General features: G+C 41.0%; 1 protein-coding gene across 1 annotated transcript; it reads right to left on the bottom strand.

The window, feature by feature from the left end:
- Positions 1-3,681: 3,681 nt before the first annotated feature.
- ccni (cyclin I) lies at positions 3,682-24,716 on the bottom strand. Its single transcript, XM_003440186.5, has 10 exons — positions 24,484-24,716; positions 22,681-22,840; positions 14,771-14,905; positions 9,839-9,913; positions 9,614-9,754; positions 9,228-9,356; positions 8,411-8,512; positions 5,962-6,094; positions 5,504-5,730; positions 3,682-5,096 (listed from the first exon to the last, which is right to left on the bottom strand). The coding sequence occupies exons 2-10, from the start codon at positions 22,792-22,794 to the stop codon at positions 4,899-4,901; spliced, it is 1,254 nt and encodes a 417-aa protein (XP_003440234.1). The 5' UTR covers positions 22,795-22,840; positions 24,484-24,716; the 3' UTR covers positions 3,682-4,898.
- Between the last annotated feature and the right edge of the window lie 474 nt (positions 24,717-25,190).

The raw sequence follows: 25,190 nt of genomic DNA, 5'->3' as shown, positions 1-25,190 counted from the left end.
GGACTTAAAGGAAATTAATATTAGTCAGGGTTCAGGGTGCTGCTGTTCTTGTAGCTGTAATGGCATTTTTTAAAAATCCTCTTTGAGTATTCAAAACATGACTTTTGGATTATGTAATGTGGGTATTTCAATAGAAGTGTGTATGTAAGTGTATGTGTGGTTTTTGTCTGAACAAGCCCAGCAGCAGAGAGTCCCTTCCTATATAACCGGTCTGACCTGTAGCATTACTCCGCTCCATTTCAGTGTCTGATAATACACCCAGCTGGGATACATTATTGCCAAAGTTATTTACTATAAATTTGTGAAATTATGCTCCATTTGTCCTTCCCTATGTCATTCCTGTTTATACAAATTTAAACTCAGCAGGTGTGTTGGTGGGGACTCATAAGTTTGGTGCCAAGTTTGACATCATTTGGATCAGCAGTACTTGTATTTTGACAAAAACTTGGCCGTGGTTCCCCTACAGTCTGCTGTGGCCTCCACTCTTGTGTGTGGGGTGGGGGTTATAAATTCACAGGCATGCTTCTTCTTTGACATTAATGCATTCCCAAGCTTTTCGGCCCAAAGTTTAACCCTCAATGAAGTGCCAAATCCTTACAGTAAACCTAACCTGTGAAAAATGAAGCACACCTCATGACTCAACAGCTTGTGACTTAGCAGCAGTGACTTAAGTAATCGTTTTCAGCTTTCTCCACTCCCTCATCAGCAGCCAGGTCCAGGAAGAGGAAGATGGTGGAAAAAACAGAAACAAAACAAAGGGAGAATAAGTCCACTGAGGCCAGAGAGACTGAAACAGTGCGTCTACCATGACGCTGTTCTGCCCTTTGATGTGATGAGGTTACAAGAACTCAGAGTAACCGAGAGCTCGAGACAATGCAGGGAACAAAGGTTAATGGCCTATAATGACACCACAGGCACAGAGCACACAAGAAACAAAAGAAAACCTGGGGAGGGCCCTCGCTTTAGTTTGGAGTTGATTCAAAGCTGCAGGTTTACGTGTGGGAGATCTCTCTGTTTGAGCTGCTTCCCTTTTATCTGTGTGCATACATGTGTAAAAACTAATCAGTGCAGCCTTTGCTCTCAAAGCATTTTACAAAGTTCTGATTCTGGGACAGAATATAAGCTGGGCGGGGGGAGTGAGGAGGGGAAATCTCTTAAATATGCTGAACGCTTTTTTTTTCTGGGATAATCAGCTGAAATAGTCTTAACAGTTTTAAGGGATCAAGAACATGGTCCTCTGGGCCTTTTTGTTCTTAATATCCTGTTGCACATGTTCTGAATGGTTTTTTTGTTTGTTTTTTTCAAATCGTCTTTGTAGTTTATGTCACAGGTTTTATCTTTGCAACCTGATGAGCTAGGTCCTGCTGATACTACACGCTTTAGTTGGTTGTGCAGAAGGCACATGTTTTTATTCTTGAGTCAGTCTGCTGCCATGTTTGCTACAGTTCCAGCTGTGGAAAATTGAATATAGAATATTATTCAGTCTATTTGTGAATAAATCATCTGTTCTTCATAGATCTTCATTCCTGGTTCCTTTGAGAACATCTCTGGCTGAAGCAGATGGCCCTCACTTCATCTGTGTTGTCCAGAAGAGTCAAATGATCAATGAGATGCTCTCCTTTTATGTGAGTGTGAGAGATGGTAAGAAGGATCACAAGAAGTCTGAGTTAACAAAGAAGGTTGATAACCATGGTGGGGTTTTAGGTTCCATCAAGCCAGCTAACACAAAGAAAACCTGTCTTCATCATTAAAAACACCTCAGTTTTCTGCACTTCATTTTATTTTCCCGTCTCTACTCACCCCACCAGCCCATTTTAAATCCTGAAACCTCTCCTAGCTATACCAGGTGTACTAATGGACAGATGGTTGGATCCAAGGTCTCCTAGCAAAACCTTCCCTGAAGCAGACTCAGAGCTTGTGATTTATTACACCAACGCTACCTTCTGATTGTTCCACAGTCCACCATATATTTAAGAAAAATGGACCCTGGGGGCCTCCCTGCTGCTGCGGAGTCGGGGCGGTCTGCTTCTCCCCACCACAGGGAAAAGGGTTACACCACCTGAGTCTGGGTGCAGTTTCCCCCTCCAGGGGCAAGGGTACCTAGACTCGGGGCTTAGAGTACGCTTGGGGAGTGTGATTGTGTGTACAGTGTCTCTCTATGTCTGTCTCCATGTTGGGTGAGTGTTGAGCAATTGTATATGAGAGCATGAGGGTGGGAATAGATGTTTGTATCTGTGTGTGCCTGTTTGTCTGTGTCTATATGTCAGGTTGGGTATCAGACGCCACCTCTCTGGGGACATCTCAGGCCCTCCAAGGTTTGGAGGCCCATCTCCCCCCACCACTTCCCCTGCCGGTGGCGGACGCCCTCAGACATCGGTGCGTTGGTGGTTCTCTGTGTCCGGGGGTGGGCGCCCAGGTACCCACTGGCTCACTCCTTGGCGGCTGCTTATTGGGGCCTGGAGCCTGGGGCTCGCTCGGGCCACTTTGGGGATGGGGCGCCCTCGGCCTCACGGCCCGGGGCTCGGCCACTCAGGCACAGCTGGCTGCCGGCGGAGCTCACGGGCACGTCACTGCAACCCCCCCTGGCTTCTGCTCCGCGGCTGCTGAGTGACCCCTCATCTGGGACTCTCCTCAGCTCTTTCTGGGATAGTGGCGCGGCTGCCCCTCTGTTGGTCTTCCTTGGTCTCTTGTGTTCTGGGGGCCTCTGGATGTCTGGAGTCTTGATCTCCTCCATACCTGCTTCATGCCCTGGAGGTCGGGGCAGTGGCCCCCCACACCCTCTAGCAGATCGTTACATGAAGGAACCTTTTAAAAACAAGCGCGTTCATGCTCACAGGTGTACACACGGGTGATCACACACACAAACTACACCCTTTTTGGCTCCTACCTCAAAGCACACTGTGCGCTGTCGATCTCACGTGCTGCACAATAATGTTTAATATTTAGTATTTACTGTCATATTCCCATATATCATTGTGATCTTGTTTATTACTCTCATTTTCTTCTGCTTGCTTTCTTTTTTCTTTCTCAACAGGTGATCGATATATGTATTTTTTGTCTGCTTATTCTGTTGGTTTTTGTTTTTTGCCCTTTTTCCCCGTCCCTCTTCTCAGGTTTTTTTTTTTTCTTTCCCTCTTTCTTTCTCCACGTTCTCTCCTCCAGTCAAGTCTGTCCCGTATTCAGCAAGTGAAAATAAAATAAACAATAAAAAGTTGAATCAAATGGACCATTACGGCAAGGCTGGGATGGTCCATTTGGTAAAGTAAATCCGTTGGGCATCTTTCTTCGCCTTTAGACAATAATTCTGATGGCAAAAGAACCAAACGGGACAGGTTAAAAAAAAAAAAAAGAAAAAAAGAAAAATGGACCCTTGTCCCCTGTTTTAATGTTTACCATGTCACTGATGACCCACCTGGGCTTTGGGTTTTATTCTAGCCACATTCAAAAGTAAAATGTTCAGAAACAAGATGATGACGGTAGATGTTACCTTTCAAATAAATCTTATACTTTGATTTTTAGTGTTGAAACGACATCAGGAGCTCGCCTTACTGCTTCTATAGCAAAGCCAAAGATCTCCAACAGCTGTGGGTATAACACTGTCTTTTTTGCAGTGATACTCTTCACCCATTTTCTTATTTAGTGTGAAAGTGATCTGGAACAAACGGAAGACACAGCACATGCTCAGTTTCATATTCTTTATTTACTGGTGCCGTGGTGCGTTCGGGGACCTGGCATGGCCACCGGCAACTCCTACAGCAGGAACAACAGAGCTTTTTTCATGAAGGAAAATATACTGAACATGAAGGAATTTTAAAAAAAACAAACAAAACAGAGTGTTTTAGCTTTGAACATCAAAGTGAAGATAGTCACTCAACTCCATAGAAAAAACAGCTTAAAACACATATTTCTGTCTATTAATTTTAAGCAGCCGCTTAACCAAAAAGCACAACTCAGGATTGGGGATAAATGTAGCTGGATAACATCATGTTAGCCAGGATTAGTTAAGTCAGAGTTGTTTTCTTTTTTATTAACTCTCATGCCTCACAGCCAGATTGTTTTCTTACTTTTTCAAAGCACACAATCCACAAATAGCTGCTTTTCGGGCCCCAAAACAAATAGTAAATGAACCTTTGGTGGGCGAAACGCGTTCATTCAGTTGAGCGTCACAACAAGCTTGAAAGGAAAGTAAATGTTTATATCAGCATCTTTTTAACAATCAGATTTTACTAAAAACAAACAAAAAAAACCAAAAAACATTTTTCCCCCCAACAGGGTGAAAACTACAGATAATCTACACAAACCTTCATACGTTTGATTCAGACTCTCTATGAATATGTTATAAATAGGCAGATTGAGGAGGGACGGGATAGAAGTATAAATATATGAAAATAAAGACAAATATAAGGTGACAAACAGATGCAGGAAGTCAAGTCTAGGTTTTTTTCAGTATTTTCTACTTATAATTTTTTAGATGATTTTTCTCATATTTGTGTTCAACAAATAGAATTAATAAGAACAGAGTAGCAGCGGCAGGTTTTTTAGTTTTTGAACGTTTAAATATTTTTTTGGGCTCTGTTGTCCCCGCTGCAGGGGATGATGGGAGCTGACTGCAGGCCACACGAACAGCTCAGCATCACACCGAGTTGGGGGGGGGGAGCGGGACGGGGGTCGTTTCACCGCAACCAAAACAGTCTTAACCACCAACATCATCTTCTTTTTAGCGGCAACTGTGACGGGCAACTTTCCTCTCGGAGCTGCTGCTTTTTACTCGGAATCTCTCATGCTTAAATTTTTTAAAGTCGGAAAGATTCATTTTTTTCTTCCACGACAGTTTCCTGAAAACAGGAAGATGATGTTGGCGTCAAGGCGGTTTTGGTAGACGGCTTCCTGTTTGGTCTCTAGGAGGCGCTGGCTGGCTGCAGAGGCGGGCAGGGGGAGGAGCTGCCTTCCTGTCGAGCTGGCAGAACCCCTCCTCCTCCTCCGGCTATTGGCGTTATCGCCCCCTCCTGGACGGCGGTGGTATTGGTGGTGGTGACGTCTTCGTTGTAGAGACGTTTAATGCCATCGTAAAAGTCATCCACCTCCATCTCCTCCACCTGGACAACGAGAGATTTTTATTGCTGCAGCTACTGATTCTCATATTCTGCTTATTTTCAGCTCCATATTTTTATTTTAGGGTAGCTTTGCATGATTCAGAGTTCAGAATAAGCCTCTTTTGTTCTTGGTTGAGCCGCTCAGTTCATCCTCTGTTTGAAGCAGCCTCATTTAACTCCATTTCATTCCCTTAGCACTAAACTTGTCTGAGTGATTCACCCTAGCAATTAGAATATTTGAACATCAGGTGGGTGGAGCTTCTGTGCCTATGAGGACCAGAGTGAGGCTTTCCCTTCTGTCTGACATCATCAAGAGGAGAAAAAACAGTGCAACAGTGCATATATGACAGGAAACAGAGAAAATAACATCAGGTCGGGTCTAATATCAAATGTGAGAAGAACAGAGTCACCTTGCGTTTGGTGGAGGCCTTGCAGCGCAGTGTGACTTTCTGCAGGTGATTAAGATGGTGGAGGTGTTTGGGGGGAGAAAGCAGGGCTGGGATGCTGCCGTCTGCAGAGGAGGAGATGGCACTCAAAGGCTGCTGGCTGTCCTCCTCTTCCCCACCACCAGCAGTAGACTGTGGCTGGGCAGAGGTGACGTGGTCCCTGGAAGACTCGGTGGTGGAGGTGATGGTCCCTAGAAAGGAGGACGTCACAAATACAGCTCACGCCCTCTGATGCCAACACTTGCTCTATGAATATAAAATGTGGCTCACTAAGAATTTTTTTTTTTTTCTTCAGTGGCAAAACACTTTCACAGGTCCGAGTTAGTGACTGGCTCAGTAGCATAATGTGCTTCAAGAAAGAGTTCAGACACTGTGCTCCAGCAAAATCTGATAAGCAGCTCTGATGTAGAAGTCAAACATACCCAGTGTGCAGCAGGGTGGTGTAGGCTGCGGGGGCTGGTAGATGTACACGGTGTTCGGAGGCAGGGAAGCTCTCAGTGTGGAAAGACTACGAGCCACCAGCTCACGGCTGCGAATCAGCTCAGAGCTGTCGATCTGAGGAACACAGAGAGAGACTTCTCTTTACACAAGCTCTGCAGCCCTGAGCTGATGTGATGGACAGAGAAGCACGTGTGCTCGCCTTTAACTAGTAAAATTCATTTTGACCACCGCAGCTTGTAAAATAGTCTTAACTTCTAGTGCAATCGTTCATGTTTGTGTTCACAATTTTTCATCCTCCTGCTACACAAAATCAACATTTTCTCATTTTAAAAGGTGAAAAAGTCCACACTTGGACAGGCTGCCATTATTCGAGACATACGTGTCGTCATCTTTAATCTGTTATAAAGTAAAAACATGTTCCCCGTTTAGGTTTGGTCAAAAATGACTTTATGCTTTGGCTTAAACTGCAGTGGTTGCCTACTTCTTTGTGGTCATGGTGACGCCTCGCTGCTTTATCTGGACAAAATACTACAGACATGAAACTAAACTAAAAAAAAGTCTTGGTATGAAAACAAAAAAAGTGATAATTTATCTTCATGAACACACACAGATTATGAGAATGCAGCTGCTTTGTTTACCGCTTCTGAATGGCTGTCATGTGACCTGTGCTTTGTCGCTGATGGTCAGTTGACAGCAGACATACCAGGCTCCTGTTGCCTGGGTAACCCTCTAATATATTTACTACCCTGCCATACATCAAAAAGCAAAATCTTGCGCTCTCATTGGTAGTCACTTCAATTGTTCGCCTGGACATTCAGAAAACTTAAGGCTTGCCCACTGCACACCACCAGGACTCGTTTCAACTGACGGTGCTTGACGCCACTGATGATCACTTCCTGTGTGGACACCACTTACGCTCTGCCACTTTTCTCATCGAAGTAAGAAGGAGGAAAATTTATTTACGTATTCCAGTTAAAATCCCTTCATCCTACTTCAATAAGCATGTTACACGCCAATATAGAAAACACATGAAAATATTCCACCTTTAATGTTCCTGGTTTCAGAACAGTGAATTTATTATATACAGTAAAATATCCTTTAAGTATTTAAGGGACAGGGACAGAGCTGTTTTTCTGTTTCTTACACCTAGTCACATTTTTTAGTATTTTTGACTAATTACTGTAAAACACAACTCATTCGATGGAGATCCTCTATTTCAGCAGTCCTCAACCTTTCTTTGTGCCACAGACCGGTTTATGTCCGACAATATTTTCACAGACCCGCCTTTAAGGTGTTGCGGATAAATACAACAAAATAAAACCAGTACCGCTACCAAAAAAAGAAGATTTATTCATAACACATGGGAAAAGACCCAGGGAAACCGAGTTAACGATAAAATCCCTGAAAACCATAAATTTCACACCTGAGCCTCAACTCTCGCGGCCCGGTACAAAACGACCAGTCCATGGCCTGGGGGTTGGGGACCGCTGCTCTATTTGACCCATTTCCCTACAGTTCTACTCTGATGAGTCACAAAGTAAAAAATGAGGTAAAAACAAAGAGAAGGCCCTCCACAGATCTGTGTTTAATATGAGTGAGGTGACCGCTGGTGCCCTTTGTCTGACAAAAGAGCTCTCCTCCTGAAAGTCATGATGCTCAGTAGTTGCATTAGTTCCTCTCCTTGTTTTTCCTCATAGCATTTCTTCCCTTTCTGCTGCAGTCATGCTACAGGTGTAGCGCCCTCTGCTGGTATTTATTTGCTCTTTTTTCCTTTCTGTGTTTCAGCCTGTTTGTCTTCCTGCCATCCAGAGTGAGTCATGGAAAAATAAATTTAAAAAACTGATTTAAGAAAAAAACAAAACAAACAAACAAAGAAAAAAAAAAAATCACATAATTTGTTGTTGTTTTTTGTTTGTTTGTTTAATGCTAACAGGAACTTGGAAAGGAACTCGAGGAACTTGAGGACCACAGTTTCCTTTTTGTTCAACAGTTTAAAGTTCTACTTTCTTAAATGAGGTAAATGGTTTTACATCTGCAGCTGGTGCTTGGCTAAAGCCTCAAATGTCTTTCTTTGCATATAGTTATTGGACGTTTATTCTTAGGATGACAAAAACCAATCAGATTCCAGGTTTTTTATCATGCCACACCAGAGAAATATTACACAATGTGCGTGTGCTTGTTTTCTCGAACTACTGAACAGCAAATAGAGGAACAAGCCTAACAGCTTTTACTTCCCCTTGCTGCTCTCTGACACATCTTGTATGTTAAACATGGCTGCCCATCAGTGTAGACTTATAATGACATTGGAAAGCTACAATCAAATCCCAATCCCACAAAGAAGTTGTTGTTCTAAAGAGGTCACACGAACGCCTGAAGTCTTCAGAGATAAACCGAACTATGACAGAGCTCCAAAGACTGACAGACTGATACCTGCGCCTTCCTCAGCAGCTCGATAGTGAGAGCCAGCCAGTCTGGACAGCAGTTCTCCAGCTCCAGGGTGAAGAGGGCCAAGGCCAGCATGGATCCTCTGAGCTATGGAAACACATGAGGGACAAACCTGTTCAAAAAACCAAGCTGAAGTTAAGGTTACAAAATGACACACTAAATAAAAAGAGAAGCGAGTGAAAGTGGAAATGTTAAAGGTTTGTGCCCAGGTTAAATTTGGTGCCGTTAAATTGGTCTGGAGTCACAGCTTGTAACAGCAAATGTGTTTTATAGACACACTTTTGATGAATGACTGTGGTAAGCGGTGTTTCCTATGATAAAGATTATATTTTTGGTAAATGTGGCAAGTTTGTGACCTTGTTCTTGCTCTGCAGGTTCTAGTCAGAGTGACCCTAGAGCTCACAGCAAATATTGAGAGCAGAAAAGAGCATCCATTCCAGCAGGACAAGATCAGATCTACACACCAGCAACCTGGCCAGTGAGCAAGCCAGCAGGGAAAACCTGAGACATAAATTGCCAGCGCTAGCTTGTTAGCAAAGCTTTCAAAATAGTAGTAGGGGCTCTCCACTGTGGGGCGACTATAAGGGGTTATACTTATTGATTATTAACCCTTCAAAGACTCACTCTTAGCCAAGACAGCCCTTGACATTGAGGTCATAACACTGCATATATACATAAATATCATAATTTTATTATTTATTGTGTTATCTTAATATTTAAATGAAAAGTGGTATGAAAGGCTCCGTGCTGAAGGCATAACATCTTCAATCTGTAAAGTAAGAAATACTGAGTGTGTGTGTACCTGCATGAGTGTGTGGTCAGCCAGACAGTGGTAGAGTCGCTGAGTGAGCAGGGCGAGGTGCTGAGAGCGGTTAAGTCCCAACATGGAGTCCAAGAACCCGGAGCGACACGACAGCACCATCGCGTGGAACTGGAGAGGAAGGAGAGGAAAAATTCATTGATCTGAATGAAGAAAAGAGAATCTGTGAAATTAACTGCAGACTGGTTTGAATTAGAAGCAACAACAGCACGAAAAAGCACTTCTAAAAACTGGATTTAAGTGCATTAAAATAAAAACAGAAAAAACCGCAGTGACTTCTTTTTGCCCCCAGGTGTCACTAGCTGACTTTAATCACTTTAAAAAGTAATAACGTGTAAGCATTTGTGCTTGTGTGTGATTAGATGTACAATGTGCAGGAAGTCCAGCGCAGTGGCGGTGTGCAGGTCCCAGTTCAGTTTGTCCAAGATGATCCTCTCCATCCTCAGGATCTCTGAGGGAGAACAGCCGCACCCGCTGGAGGCAGCGAGCTCCTTCAGTGATGGCACACACTGGCAAACACACACAAGGAGTCAGCTCTAACTGTCCTGATGCACTGCCTACAATCTAGTGTGCGTGTGTGTGTCTATGTTCACCTCATCCTCCTCACAGGTCTTGGCAGCCAGGAAGAAGCAGGCGATGGCAATGCAGCGCAGGTACTTTGGACGGGCCTGACAACAGTTAACATGATCAGTGAATCAGTTACGTATAATTTAAGGATTATATGTTTAATCAATCTGAAAACTTTTCACCATCTACTCTGTCTCGCTGGGTTCAGTTTTAGCTACTACCGTACTCTGGTTCTTCCAGGAGAATATCAGAGTGTTCCCAAACCAGCCGAGAGACTTAAGGGTCTCATTCATGAATGTGTGCATAACCATATGTATGAGTGTTTTGCACACAAATCTGTGATTCATCAACATTTTGTTACCTGAATTTGGTTTTTACTTTACCTTGTTTGCATCGCACCAAATGATGAAGGTCAGTCCTGTCTTACAGAGTTTTCACAGATCTTTAAACTCATACTACTGCTGCCACCACCAAAAATAACAAGAATAACTCTGGACTAGAAGAGCCAGGGAAACTACCAATCTTCTGACTGATAGATGAGCAGCCACCCCTATTTCATCAGAGGGGATTTCTGTATTGCTCTTAATCTGGCCCCTCACTCAGGACTGATTTTCCTTGGGAGACCCTACCAGGGGCAAACTGCCCCTGACATCATGGTTCCTGGGATAATTCGGGCACACACGCCCCTCCACTTCCGGTTTTTGCTTACCAGTTGGAAGGGACTGAAGTGAGAAAGGACAGGTGCACTGGTGCAGTGCCTGTAGTAATATGAGCAGTATACCAGTTGATTGTGGTGAAAGTAAATCTGTTAATTTGCCAGTCGAAGTACACTCCCGCCCTCACCTGTGGTCATCAGCTGTGAGTAGAGACAGAATGAGACTACAGATACAAGATGGCAAAACGAGCTTCCTCCAAAGGGAGCTCTCAGAGATGGGCTGAACCAAGCTCAGAGTAGAGCTAATACTCCTCTGGCTAACAGAAGCCATGTTTCTATCCAGTTGTTCAATCTATGGCCCTCTGCTTACTGTATCTGAGTCAGTCCGGCTCCAAAGTATCCAAATGTATCTGCGAGTGAGGACTAGAGATGGCACGATACCACTTTTTTATGTCCGATACCGATACCATAAATTTGGATATCTGCCGATACCGATATGAATCCGATATTGTGTGTTTTTTAATCAATAAAACTGTTTTTTTTAATGTCTTGCTGCATTTTGTATAAGTTCATACTCAAGTTTAAAAACAAAACAAAACACTAAAGCTATTCTGTTATACCTGCATGTAAAAAATACACTGCACCCAGAATATTTCATAGTTCAGCAATACTGATCAATCTAATAAACTTAAACCTACTCCATCCTCCCTATTCTGGTATTTTAAAGAGTACTTAGCAGAAATATTAAGCAACCTAACTAATAGGGTTGCAAACTCCCAGCAAAAAAAAAAAAAAAAAAAAAAAAATAGTGAACCACCCCCCACCCTCCACCTCATGATGCTTAATCGACGTAATCAACTTTCATTTGATGCAGTTTGAAAAAAAAAAATGCACAGATATAAATTATTTTTCAAGAATAATTAAATAGATTCAACATCTTTCTTCAACAGAATTGCAGACTGCACAGATGGTACTTTCCCAAAGGAAAAAGTACTATAGCTCACTAGGGTATATTACCTAGTGACTTAATAGTTACTATATACAGTAATGGACTTGTATACATTTTACATCAGATTAAAACTTTGGGTGTAAGATTCAGATAATTATTTATTAAAAGCTAGACATTTTAAATGAGAATAAGAAAGAAAAGTATGTCTTTGTGCCCCCTTTTCCCTGTTCATGCCCTATCGGCCCCCCTGGCTAAACTTTGCTAGACCCGCCCCTGCACAGTTACCAGCTGTCAGCTACGTAGAAAAGGATCCTGGTGTAGAAAGTAATATTAAATAAATTCTAACAACAGCTTGTCAAGCTTAAACGTGCTGCTGTTGTTTAGCCGCTGGTTTCCTCTTTCTGGTGCAAAGTGGGCCAAAAACAAAGAAAAGAGACGGACTCGCGACAGAAAAGCCAATCAGCTGATCATTGATCAGTTTCATGACTGAAGTAGTAACAGGAGAGGGAGGGAAAGAGAAGAGGCAGTCGCTCCATATATCGGTTGTTAAGCTTAACGTGGGAATGCTCCGACATGCTAAGGTTATGAGCTGAGTTATGCCATGTCACAAGTTTTGTGAGGTGCTTTCATGATATTTAATGGATCGGATTACAATTTTTATTTCTTTCCGATATCCGATCCAGTAATTTAGGTCAGTATCGGACCGATACCGATACGTAATATCGGATCGGTCCATCTCTAGTGAGGACAGGCCAAAATCTCCACGATTCCAAGGTCTAAAGCTACTCATGAAGATAGCCACACAGCACACACAGATACACAGTGTTAGGTAGTGTTTGCTATCACAAATAAACAGAGACCAGCTCCTGATAAACCTCAGTAAGAAACTTCCTGTCTGTGTGGAGGGATGCTGACGGGGCATTTGGAGCTCACGCTTCCTGTTCCTGTATGAACGCAGACCATCAGCTATGAGGCAGGAAATTTAAAGAACAATCAAGAACGTTCTGACATCGCCCCTCCTAACAAGCTGAGGTCTTGTGAGAAGAACTCTGTTTCCTTTACAGTCTGCTTCCTTTATGTGCTGTTACACTTGAGCAGCAGATTTTAGCTTCCATACATAAAAATCAGACATTTTCTAGTCCATCAGAGTAGACAAACAGCAAAATAAATCCTGTGTTTACAATAAAAAGATTGCACCTTAATGCAAATTAGGGAATATAGATTATGTCTAACATGATACATTTAACCTAGTCTAATGATTTCAAGTTCAAAGAGAAAACTGAGTCACACTAGGATCATAGGATATTCTTAGTATTTTCATATTCTGGAGTATCTGGAGGAAACCAGAATTATACAGATGTTATCACTCTCATTCTCGATTTTGGGCTACGTGAGGCCGCTGAGGAATAAAAAGGACTTTAATAAATGTTATGTGTTTTATAATAGTGGCAGTCCAAACATCAAGGCCTCCATTCACTCTGTTGTTAATAAGATGACCTTCATTGATGGCAGAGTCCGATGTTTATCTGCTGTATCTCATATCTGAGTTTCAGTATCCTGATAAAGGTCTAAGACTGACAAACGTTTGATTGTAGTGAAGATTTCTTTAGAACAAAATTGAAACTAAACAACAATGAAGAAAAAGAAATGTCTGTCATTTGATATATGCTTACAGGAAAACACCATCAATGCGAGCCTTAAAAATGACTTTACACTTTTAGTTTGTTAGCCAGAAATGTGTATTCCCCAATTGCCTGATGAGTGGTTGCTGGAGGCTGTTGTTAGGTGCACCAAAAACATCATGGCAATTGCTTTAGTCATTTGCAGACTACTGTGCTTGCAGAGTCCTGGCAAGACATAACTTTTACTCTGAAGGCAAATTAATGCTAAATCAATGGTCTGGAAATGATTTTGTTTGATGGTTAAATTTTTTCCTTTTGTAGTCGTCAACTGTCTGCAAGCTCCGTAAACTGGCAACTAGCCATCAAACCTTTGACAAGCCTAGTCTTAGACAGGCTCTAAAAACCATCGAGTGATCTTCCAGGAATGATTAGTTAGTTAGGCAAACATAGCCTGCTTTGTAGCATAAGTTGCCATGGTGTTGGCACGAAGTGAAGTAAATGATGTAAGTCAGTGGTTCCCAAACTTTTTTTGCTGGGCCCCCCTTGTTTAACAAGAAAAATGTTCGCGCCCCCCCACCCCCGCGCGTGCACGCGCGCACGCACACGCACAAACACATCCTTCAACCACACACACCCATATTTTGCTCCATTGCGGTTTATTTCACACCTCAAACATTTATTAAACAATTAAGCAAATACAAATAATCTGCAATAAATTACAGGTAGTAAGAAAATAAACTACCAACTCTTTTACGCTCCGTCTGCACCTACACGGGTATTTTTGAACGCGCAGCTGTTTCGGGCACATGTAAACGGCGTATCGAATCACCGAGAACGGAGATTTTTTAAAACTCCTTTTTTTTGCGTTTACGTGTGGACAAGGAATACAGAGTTTGTCACGCAATGTCAAAGGTATGTGCCTTTTTCACGTCACACTGTGCGCCACGTTATTGTTTACATGAGATGATTGGCAGATAGAGACAAAATACTGTTAATCTGACTCTGCAGGTTTTACACGCTTACATATACAGGCCATTACTGTCCCTGCATTTAGAAAGGCAGAGGCATCACGGTGTAATTTTTTTACATGTAGTTGTTTTTTTTCCTGTGTAATAATGTTCAACATTGCTATCAATACATTTTTCAAAAAAACCCTCTACAAAATGGGTTCAAAAACATAAACAGCTGTGGGATACTGTTTGTCCGTGATTTGAACAGCCCAGCGCTGCTCCCGATGCAGGGAAAACTAATTCTGCAGGGAGACCTACCTCAGCACTTGTGCAGGTGAAACCAAAGGGAAGATATGCTTCACCATATTTTCTAGTCTTTGGCTTAGAATGAAGTTGGTTTGGAAACATATTCAGCTATGCTTCATCTCCTGCTTTGCGTTTGTGTGGGCGCCCCGTGCTAGCAGTGTCCAAGCGTTGTTTTTGTTTTTTTTCCCTTTTCATGCCGCGCCCCCCCTGCAATAGCTCTGCGCCCCCCCTAGGGGGCGGGCCCCACACTTTGGGAACCACTGATGTAAGTGAAGTGAATGGTTCTGAAATCTTAAACCCTCCCTTAAACGCACATTTTTCAATCACTTACTGTCTGTTTATTATGAGTTCTATTACATTTACTTTTTAAAAGATTCCCTACACTCAGATTTTCTGATTTGAGGTTTAGGCTGCTCTCTGCAAACTCTAACATGCTAACAGCAAGATTTACAGCACACCTGTTGCTCTCTACGTACCTTGATGGGAGCGAGAAAGCGATCCAGGATGCTGACAGCTAACACCAGCGTCTCTGGGTACAGCTGCAGCCTGCCATGGAGCTCCGTCAGCCAGCGCACCGCCTCGTCCCGCTGGGCCGGGGAGATGTCTGTATCCTGCAGACAACAAAAAAACCCCAAAACATTAAGACTAACTCAAGGGTTCGATGTCATTCATGATTCCCTACAATATACAACAAAGTACGCCACTGTGCAATTTTCATTTACATATTTTTATATTATATATATTTTTATATTATTTATAATTTTTTAAAACTTGTTTATTTAATGCTTTGAAAGCTACTTAAATGTGTTGTATTTAATAATAACTATTAGTAGTCATCTTCCGTTACCATTTCTACAACGCAGTCCTGCAGAAACACTGAGGTTTAAGCCCAGCGTTATACCCAACACTGAACTATTTCTGGAACAAAGTTGGAAAAAAAACAAACAAACAAAGAAACTGGAAATCTTGCAGAGCCTTTTTTCTCAAAGACTTCCTCGACAGGGCAAAATGAGGTTAGACAGCAAACTGGAATCTGATTTCAGGTATTTCAGGACAATCTTGAGGAGGCTTCTGCGACTGACACACTTCTACTGAAGGGCCAAACAGGATCTTAAATCAGCTTGGCAGGCGGATTAGACCTGCCAGCAGATCTGCCTCAAAAACATTCCAAGAATTCCTTCTGTAAAGCATCTGAGAACTGAAAGAATTCACCAGCTGACGCACCCTTCTCACAAGTTTGTAACACTGAGATAAAATGGATTTATATGCCATGCACAGGCTTTCTGTTTGGAAACTCCGCTGGATTTTTAATTTGTTGGTTGGTTGAATGGTTCAACATGAATTATCTTGAACTGCATTTATTATATAATTACTGCAGAATGACAATAACCCTGCAACAAAATCTGTTAGAGCATGATGACGCACTGCAAAACCCATGTGCACAATAATAAACTGTAAAATATATATGTCTACTGAGCCACTTTAAACTTATCCGACCTTTGCTGTGCTTTTTTTTAACAAGCCATCTCATTGTTTTATTATTCTGCAGTACACTGAATTTACTGGGGTATTTTGCTGCTTTTTCAGCCCCTTTATTTTATTTGGCTACAGTGGTTTAATGTAATCTTTTCTGCAATTCCATGTTGTCATATTTCATTTTATGAGCTACTTGACTTTATTTAAGCTATTAAAGTTTTTGTTGCTGTAACAAAAAACTGTAGCCTACCGATTTTTGGGAAAAACAAAGTGCATCCTTAATATAAATGAGTAGAAAATGTGACAACTGCAGGTCTGACATATAAAACCAGGTGAAAAACGGCTTTAAATGAAGATAAAAGAGAAAGAATGTTTCAAAAGATGGATATTTTTTTTTTAGCCAAATCCTACTATCATAGGGCGACCATATTTTGATTTCCAAAAAAGAGGACACTTGGCGCAGTCATGAAGAACTTTAATAATAGTGTTTGCTTAAAAAAAAAACTTTTACATATTTAAACAATGCCTTCTCTGTGCGGTTAATGAATGGTGAAATCAAAAATGTCATATAGGCTTTTACAAGTCAACAAGTGCAAAAAACCAAAAAAAAAAACAAAGAGAGGACGATTGGTCACCCTATACCAGAGGTGGGCAACTCCAGGCCTCGAGGGCTGGTGTCCTGCAGGTTTTAGGTGTCTTTGATGCAACACAGCTGATTCAAATGGCTAAATTACCTCCTCAACATGTCTTGTAGTTCTCCAGAGGCTGGTAATGAACTAATCATTTGATTCAGGTGTGTTGACCCAGGGTGATACCTAAAACCTGCAGGACACCGGCCCTCGAGGCCTGGAGTTGCCCACCCCTGCCCTATACTATCATAAACGAGCAGAGATTTTTTTTTCCCACCCATCCATCTATTCTTTGCTACACTCGTCAAATGTTCATCCTCTTTAGACTTGGTGGATGTGCTGCTGAGCATCTGCTGCCTTAATGTTATTTCATATTCAGTGTTACCAGCTTGTCCCTTGGCTTTCTTTGTGTGGACAATTATTAATATGAATGCATCACCAAACCTTTAACTATCACTCTACAGTGCCAAACCCTAACACAAATTCTGACCATTTAAAAACTGTAAAACAGAGTCTTAACCCCTAAACAGGCATTTTGAGACCTGAAAGTTTAATCACTCTGATGGACTAAAACTTACATCGGTTCATAAAAGAGAACTGGACACATTTGATTTAACCTTTCCTCTTTGGTGACGAAACACAGATTACAAAACAATATAATTTCAGTTTATAGCTCAGAGCTTTTTACCCCTGTCGCACAAATATTTAGTTTTACTAAAGGTTTTGAGATTGCTACAGTGCTTAAACCATCAAACAGCACTAAAAACCTCAACAGCAGCATGTTTCTACAAAAACAATGACCCTGTTAACACACAAACATCAACAGGTCTCATTACAGTCAGGCATCTGTGCATCAGACATGAACCAAAAGTTCATTTGTGTGTGAAAGTGGTTTGACAAAGGTGGTAATTACATTTCAAAGCTGCCATTAGCTCCAAATTACCAGACACTGTAACCACATGTAACAGTCAGTTATGTGCCAAAACTGACACTAACCTAAAACGGACATTTTATATATTCTTGTACTCTACTAAAGTGGAGTAGTTCAAAATAACTTTTGTCTCTCTTACCCCTATGGTACTTTAGTTCATCTTCCATCTAAAACAAACCATTTTAACTGGCTACCCTCATCATCAAAAACAGTAAGTGGGTGGGGCTTCTGAGCCTCTATGACATCACAGAAAGCCAAGAGTAGAAAAAACTTTCTCAAACCAAGCGTTCACAGCAATCTGAAGCCTGAAGTTTTGTCTCACAGGGATCACTTGTACATATGCTGATGTTCACTTCTGGAACTATAATCTATATAGGTATATGAAAATAAAGAACAGAGCACAATAGGTCCACTTTAAACCTGCTGGTGAATGTATTGGACTGGCCATTAAATGATCAATTTTCAGAATGAACCAGGATTTAAGATATTTAGTTTTTATTTTGATGTTTCCGTGTTTAAATGAAATGCTATAACAAAACTTCAGACCAAAAAATTTCTGATTCGTCACAGAGCTTCCGTAAGTAAGTGGCTTACAGTTTCCAACACTGGATTTGCAGGAGAGGCCAAAGGTCAAAGCACAGCTGAATGTACCGGCCAATTAATCTGCAATGTGACACCATCTGGCCTCTCAGCTCTCGACTGTCCAAACTAAAAACAACTGGCCTACTTCCAGCCTGTTTGTACTGGCTGGACACATAAGACAAGCTCAGTCAGAGGCTAAGGGAAGTAACCCAGACACCAACTTAAATTAACTTCTTTCATCTCTTTCTAACGATTCACCGGCTACATAGTCTCTGCAGTGTCTTCAGGGTAACTTGGGCCAGCCATCCCTTATCATTGTTATCAGAGGGATGGTCAAGGCTTCCTGTGACTTCCTGCAGGGTGTGCCAGTCAAGTTAAGAAACTCTTCAAATTCTCCAATCTAAAAATGCTTTTTACAAAAAATTACAAATGCCAAAAAGCTACACAACACAAGATTGTTAGCCCAGAAATTCACCACCAAGTCTGGATTTATTTTTATCCAAAATGTGGATGTTTCATTGAGTCTAAGGAGCTTGGAAAGAAAAGCGCCTGGACTTCTTTAAGTTGCTTGAAGACAATTCACTTCTCATCCGAGAAGCTTCTTCACTTCTAGGGTCAAATGGTGGAGAGTCCCAGATTTACCCAGATTTAGTCCCAGATGTTTCATTGACTTTTTGCTTAGTGACTTTTGCTCACTGTGACTGTAGTGTTTGAGCACTCCTCTTGTTTTTAACACCCTGATTAGACCGACTGCCTCCTTGACCTCTAACACTGGGCTCCACTCTGCAAACTTGGCTAAAGGCACTGATAAACATAATAACTATCTGTTACATCATTTGCTGGAGTTTACTGGCCTCTGTGTTATCAGCTCAGTACTACGAATGAGCTTGGCAGGTTCATTTGTAGTACTTTTTGCTATTTTAAGTAAGGTTAATTTCAGTGTTCCAGTAACATATGCAATCCCTCGTTGTTAAACTTTATATGCAAACATAAGCAGGTTTCTGACCCAGTAAAACTACCCAGGTCTACTATTGGTTTCCAGATGAACTTTCTGCAGATCGGAGATGTTTCAAAATATGCTCTACAGCCCTGAACTTTACTAGACATCACCTGATAGAAGCTCATGTGACAATGCACATGTTGACATAGCAGGATCAGAGACTAAACAGTCTTTAACCAGGCATCATCTTCAGATACTGGTTGATTTTACTTAAGCTACTGGTTGAATACTAAAGTATTAGTCAGAATAATCTCAGTGATCTTCTAAGTGGATGATGTTATGACTGAAACAGCTCCTATGTGGAGATGCTCTCAATATACCTGCTGAAGGGTATAAATAGTGTATTAAATCAAATATATCCCATTTTTTCCATGTTTAAAAGTCTGTGTCAAAAATCCTCATTTAAATGAATGTGAAATCTTCATGAAAAGTTACAAACCCAGCCTAACCTGTAGTCGTTACTCTTGGGCATGTTTTAGGGTAAAAATGTCCTTCAAAGTTTAAACAGGTCACTAAAATTTGGAGTTTTTGTATTAAACCTGTGCAGTTTTTTTTTTTTTTTAAATTTAACCAAAAACTAAAAACACAGTGTCTCTACCCTCCACCAATTCCTCCATAATACACAGAGATGTCAAAATGAAGGTTTTTGTCAACCAGAAGTCACGGCCGCTCTCAGTCAGAATTTGTTTCTATTCAATTTTCACTTTTCACATGATAAATGTTTGTTTGAGCCCCACTTCTTCATCTGCATCTATTTCACCCTCTGGATGCCTGATGCAGACAGTAGAGATCTACCCCTCCCACCCCAAATTGTAGAAGTTGCCATGGCAACGAGGCTCTAGAGGTGACTTTCTCCCTTTTACCCTTCCAAACTAAAATCCCTGCAGTATAAAAATGACCTTTCAACACCTGTTTCTAGCTTTTCCACAAAGAGACAGAGGTTGACACACTAATTCTTGACCTTCTTCCGCATTTAAAATAAGACTCAGCCAGATGTTTCTCTAAATATAGCCCCAGTTAGCTGTTGTCTAACCCTAGCTTCCAGGATTTAGCTCCCAGAACATCTTGCTATCTCCAGATAGCTTCTGATGGGTCCTGTTAGCTCCCTTGAACTCCTTGTTGATGAAGCAGTAGGTGAATCTGAACTGCAAACTTTCAGTAGAAAAGTTCTATTTTATCCTTTTGTTTGCCACAAACTAAACGATAAAAAGGATGTTTCATGTTTATTGTGTTCTGCGCTTCTCTCATATACCCTAGTCTTTGTATTCTCGCATACATAGACTGTTAAATTGTTTTTCAATATGCTATATAAATAAATAGGTACTTCAGCTCTAATCTGAATACTTCTGGCCATGACGTGTGCCTGCTGCAGCGCACGTAACCATGGGACCATAAAAACACCTGAGTCACCTAATGCAGGTGATGTTATGTGTGTTATCATGACTACCCCTGCATTGCTCTCTGGGTGTATTTGGACAATGGTATCAACACTCAGCAGACAAAAAAGACAAAACCTTCTGTATTTAACAAACAGGGTGATACCTGAGAGAACACCACCACCTTCAACAACAACAAAAACCTCCACCAGCTGGAAAACACAACAACTGAGACACGTGACGGGACGATCGCTGCACTGAAAAATATGTTAGTAAGGAATCAAAATCCACCACAGCACCACACAAGGATTACTGACCCAGGTCATGACCTGAGACAGAGGAAAAAGGTCACCTGAACCTGTCAACCCAGCACAAGGTTCATGCTGCTTGTTTGAATAACCAATCCTATTTCACTAACTAGATAACGTGTTTTTGAAGAACATACCTGAATTAGTTGCTAGAGACATATGTCTAATATTTAGCTAAACAAGACTAAGCTGACACTAATGCTAAGCTTAAATTGGGCTTAGAGAGGAGAGGAAATACAAAAAAATATATCTAAATTGAACTAAACTAGTTATAGCTCATGTTATAAAGGCATGTAGGAGGGTTATTCTTGACTAAAAACTAAATCTCCATTTTCTAAACATTTTCTTATTTTTGACCATCTGATAAACTGTGCAATATCCTTTGCTAATAACCTTCTTGGTTAAGACATAATATAAAGAATTTCACAGGTAAGTGACATCATGTGAGAACGTGCACGTACACTGGGCGAGACCACCCGAGGGTGTGATGAAACGACACCTCTGTGACGTCAAATAACGACATGTCGAGACGTTCCCAGTAAACGGGGCGAGACCAGCTGAGCCGAGTGACTGTTCAGTGACTCAACGCCATGTTTCTTCTGCCCTGCTGCTTTGTGATTACACGGTGTCTGTCTATGGTAATGTCTGGGAGCAGACTACTCCCTGCAACTCCATTATCAACATGCTGATATGGCACCATTCAAGAGCCATAAAAAGAATGACAATCATTAGATAATCAACAGAAATCAAGTCAGTTTTGTTGGACCTGTGTCGTCTCTGAAAATGTGAACTTTCAGTCGCCTAACACATTAAACCTGTCCGGTATTATTTGTCCAATATTTCAGTGCTGACATTTAAAGACCTTTCAGTGCTGACCCCTTGGCCTGCACCTCTATTTATTGAACTGGTGCCAGCTCCTTTCAGTAGCCTCGTCTTAAATTCTTGGCTCTATGTTTCAGTGTGTAGATGGAAACCCAAGCCTGTGCAAAAGATTACATAAGATGGCCAGTAAGGGCTGAGGCCTTGTGGCAGTAAAGCTCACTAAAGAACCATTTAGGCAGCCTGTAAAACATTCACCTCTTTGTTTCCTTTAGGATGAATGGATTTACGGATACACATACTAGTTTCTCTTTGTCATTTACCTGCATCCTTAAGTTTCTCCCTCTCTATCTGCGCGCCTCACTTACAGTTCGCCTGCTGCATGTGGGAAAATTGTGTCATTTCACACTGCATTTGTGAATCAGGAGGTCCCAGAATAAAAGAAAATGTGCTAATCAGGTGGGTTACTGAGATAAAAAGGCAAAGAGCAGATCACAAACATCCACAGTTCTTGGAGGCAGTTGGATATTTACTTTGATTATTTTTGCTATATATCTCTTGTTCCAGTGGTGGTTGTTCACATTAAAACTGACTGAAGATTAAAACAAGGTTCTCAGCGTATGTACAAAAAAAAAATTCCAGTGGACCAAAAGCTTGCAGTCACACTATTTAGAAGTAATCTGTCTTTTAAAGAAGAAACACTTTTTTTTTTTCTTTTAATCAGCTGAGATGTAGCTATACACGTTTGCCTTAGTATGCACAGATTTGTGGTTACTCTTCCACTCTGTATATCTGTGAGCCCCACTCACTCATGGTCTTCTCTTGCTGCATGGTACTAACAATTTATTTGTTGCACAGCATGAGAGAAGCTGGGAAAGGCTGGCCAAGAACCGAGAATCCCAGCCAAACAATGAAGCAAACAACAGATTTTTCCAGTATTTCCAATGTTTATTATCTCAGCTTCACTATCTACAAATACCTCTCATAACTATGTGAGAAAAATATAGCTTATTGAATTTTCTGATGTATAAAGTGAAAATAGTTCATGAATTCCAAGCTAAAAAGCATCGAATAGACGAGCCAACAATAATTCTCATCATTCTGCTTTAACTACCAACAGCACCACCTCTAAAGGGAAACATACTTTTACATATAAATTTGCTGTAGTGCAATTCCCACACCGGTGTTTCCATGTCAAATCATAATAATTACCTATGTGAATACATCAGTTACATAAACAAGGGTGACTCGAGGAAGCGTCTCACCTGTGAGGAAGGCTTCTTTGGCACGTAGACCTTCCACATCTTGGCTTCCCTAGAGGCGGCCTTTTCCAAAAGAAAAGACAACCTCTGGCGTCCCCAGGGTTCGGTGAACTTCATCGTGTCCTCCCTGGGCTGAGCCTACCTCCCCACTGGATACAGCTACCTGTACAATTGGAGGGGCAGGATATTAGAACATTGCCACCAAGAAGGACTGCACCAGTGCTTTTATACTCACAAAACCACGTTTAAGGGATCATTTTTAAGGAACAAAAATCTGGTTTTCCAAAGCATACGTCTTTATTTTTCAGTGAGGGATTAAAAATAACAAAGAAGTGACAATTTTTACTGAAAGTGGCAAACACAGTCATGAATCCGCCGTCTAGGCTTGTGGCTCCTTCAAAATTTAATAAATTGAACCCTGAGGAGCTGATGATTATATTCCACTTCTGTCTTGCGTCACTTATTTCTTACTAAATGTGTGTCTTGTTCCCTGCAGCTGTCCTAAATGTCCCTCTTTTATATGTACACCATTTTAATGGATTCAGAAACAGATTATTATTATAACATTAGCATTATTAATGGTCATAACAATAAATTAAAAACAAAAAAAAGAAAACAGCTGATGTCAAATGCCCATAGGCGACTTAATAATATTGTTGGTTACATCCATAGAATTAAAAAAAAAATTTTCAAATGTTTGAATTTTGTATGTGTAATTTTATCACTTTAATCTCTAAATACATTAGACATTTCCCCCCCTGTCATTTGACTAATCCCAGAAAATATACTGTAAATTTACCACTGGAATCTCTAAAATTTATTATTTTCACTGTACTTTTGTCACTGTAACTTCTAAAGACTTTAATTTTTCCTGCAATTTATCAAGATAATCGTTTTCTGTAAATGTACCATTTTTATCTCTGAAAATATACACAATCTCTTTATTATGGCTCATTTTAATCTCTGCGTTAAAAAAAAATATATAATTTTAGCATTCAATCTCTAAAAAGGTTCCGTTTTCCACCTGTACTAATACTAATGTCATTTCAAACTACACGTCATTTTTTTTGTCATTTTATTAATTTTATATCCTTTTTTTCCCCTGCAAATTTACAGCTTTAATCTATGTACATTTTTTACCCTCAGAAAAAATACAATTTTCCTGTAAATTTACCATTATAATCTCTCAAAAATGGAGAACATTTTTTATGTAAATGTATTGTTTAACCCTCCGAAAATATAAACGTTCTAACCCTACATTTCCTGTAAGGCCGTGGGTATTTATTTGGGGGTACTGAAGCTCCTGGAGATGCTTAAACTTTGTGACCTCATTGATCTGAAACGTTAGCTTTGAACCTAGCCTAGCTAACCGTAATCACATCAGTCATCGTCTAATCTATGACAAACTAAAATCAAACAATTTCTCCTTTTATCGGGAAACTACCGTGAATATCCAACCGGGAAGTCCCTTTCACTTTGGGAAGCACCGAGGCTTCAAGAGCAGGTGTATTACCGACCATTTCCTTATGATATAACCCCGAATCCGGCTATCTTCTGGAGCTGAGCTAATCTGACGTGGCTAGCTGTTCGCTAGCTGACGTAACATGCGATTACATGTATATCCGCTCTTGTTTAAAAACACAAACATCGCTGAAAATGTTGCTCACTGCTCTCCACTGTTGTGAAACAAAAAAAAGGCTGTGGTGCGTACAAGAGTCTCCAGACTGCGTTAATAACACAGCAGGGACATTTAAATGGCTGAGTCAGACCCAGTAAGTAGCCGGAGCCCGGAGCCTGGAGCCTTACCTCCCCTGCGAAGCGGAGAAGACCACAGTTGGGTTTCATCCGGTCCACTCGGTTCAAGGACGAGAGAAAAGGGTGAAAACGGGTACCCGCACTTCACTTTAGTCGTCCATCGTTATTCGGGATAAAAGGGGGTTGTTGTATATAAAATATATAAAAATAAAAGAACGGAATATAGACTGATACGTCTACTTCCGAGGAGGGGACTCGGGGGGAAGAGCGAAACACAAAGTCTCCGCCCACCTCCACGCTGAACGGGAATGCAAAACAATCAAACCTTCAGCAGAGGGTCACGGTCATGTATGTACCTTCAGGGGGAGTTTGTTTAACAGTTTACAGTGAACCTACTGTACTCAAGACCATCTTCTCTGAAGAATTTCACATCCTTCACTTTATTTTATTCCTTATACAAATAGTAAGTGCGTTTTATTTATATAGCAATTTTTTTTTTAATAGTTTTACAATACAAATTAAAATGTATTAAAAGTAAAACGTAAAAAAATCACGTTTACACTCTTTACAGAAAGTCACACAAATAAAAGGTGTCTTCAGCGTAGATTTAAAGTCACATCTGATGCTTGTCTAAGATCAACTGTGAGATGGATTCAGCATAGCTTCTACATATGTAGGTGCAACCCTGTTTAAAACCACAAACAGTACCACTTTATACTGCACAGGGAGCCAGTGCAAGGCTGCTGACACTGGAGTAA

Source organism: Oreochromis niloticus, linkage group LG7, assembly GCF_001858045.2.
Source record: "Oreochromis niloticus isolate F11D_XX linkage group LG7, O_niloticus_UMD_NMBU, whole genome shotgun sequence".
NCBI lineage: Eukaryota > Metazoa > Chordata > Actinopteri > Cichliformes > Cichlidae > Oreochromis > Oreochromis niloticus.
This window is presented reverse-complemented; position numbering and strand designations above follow the sequence as displayed.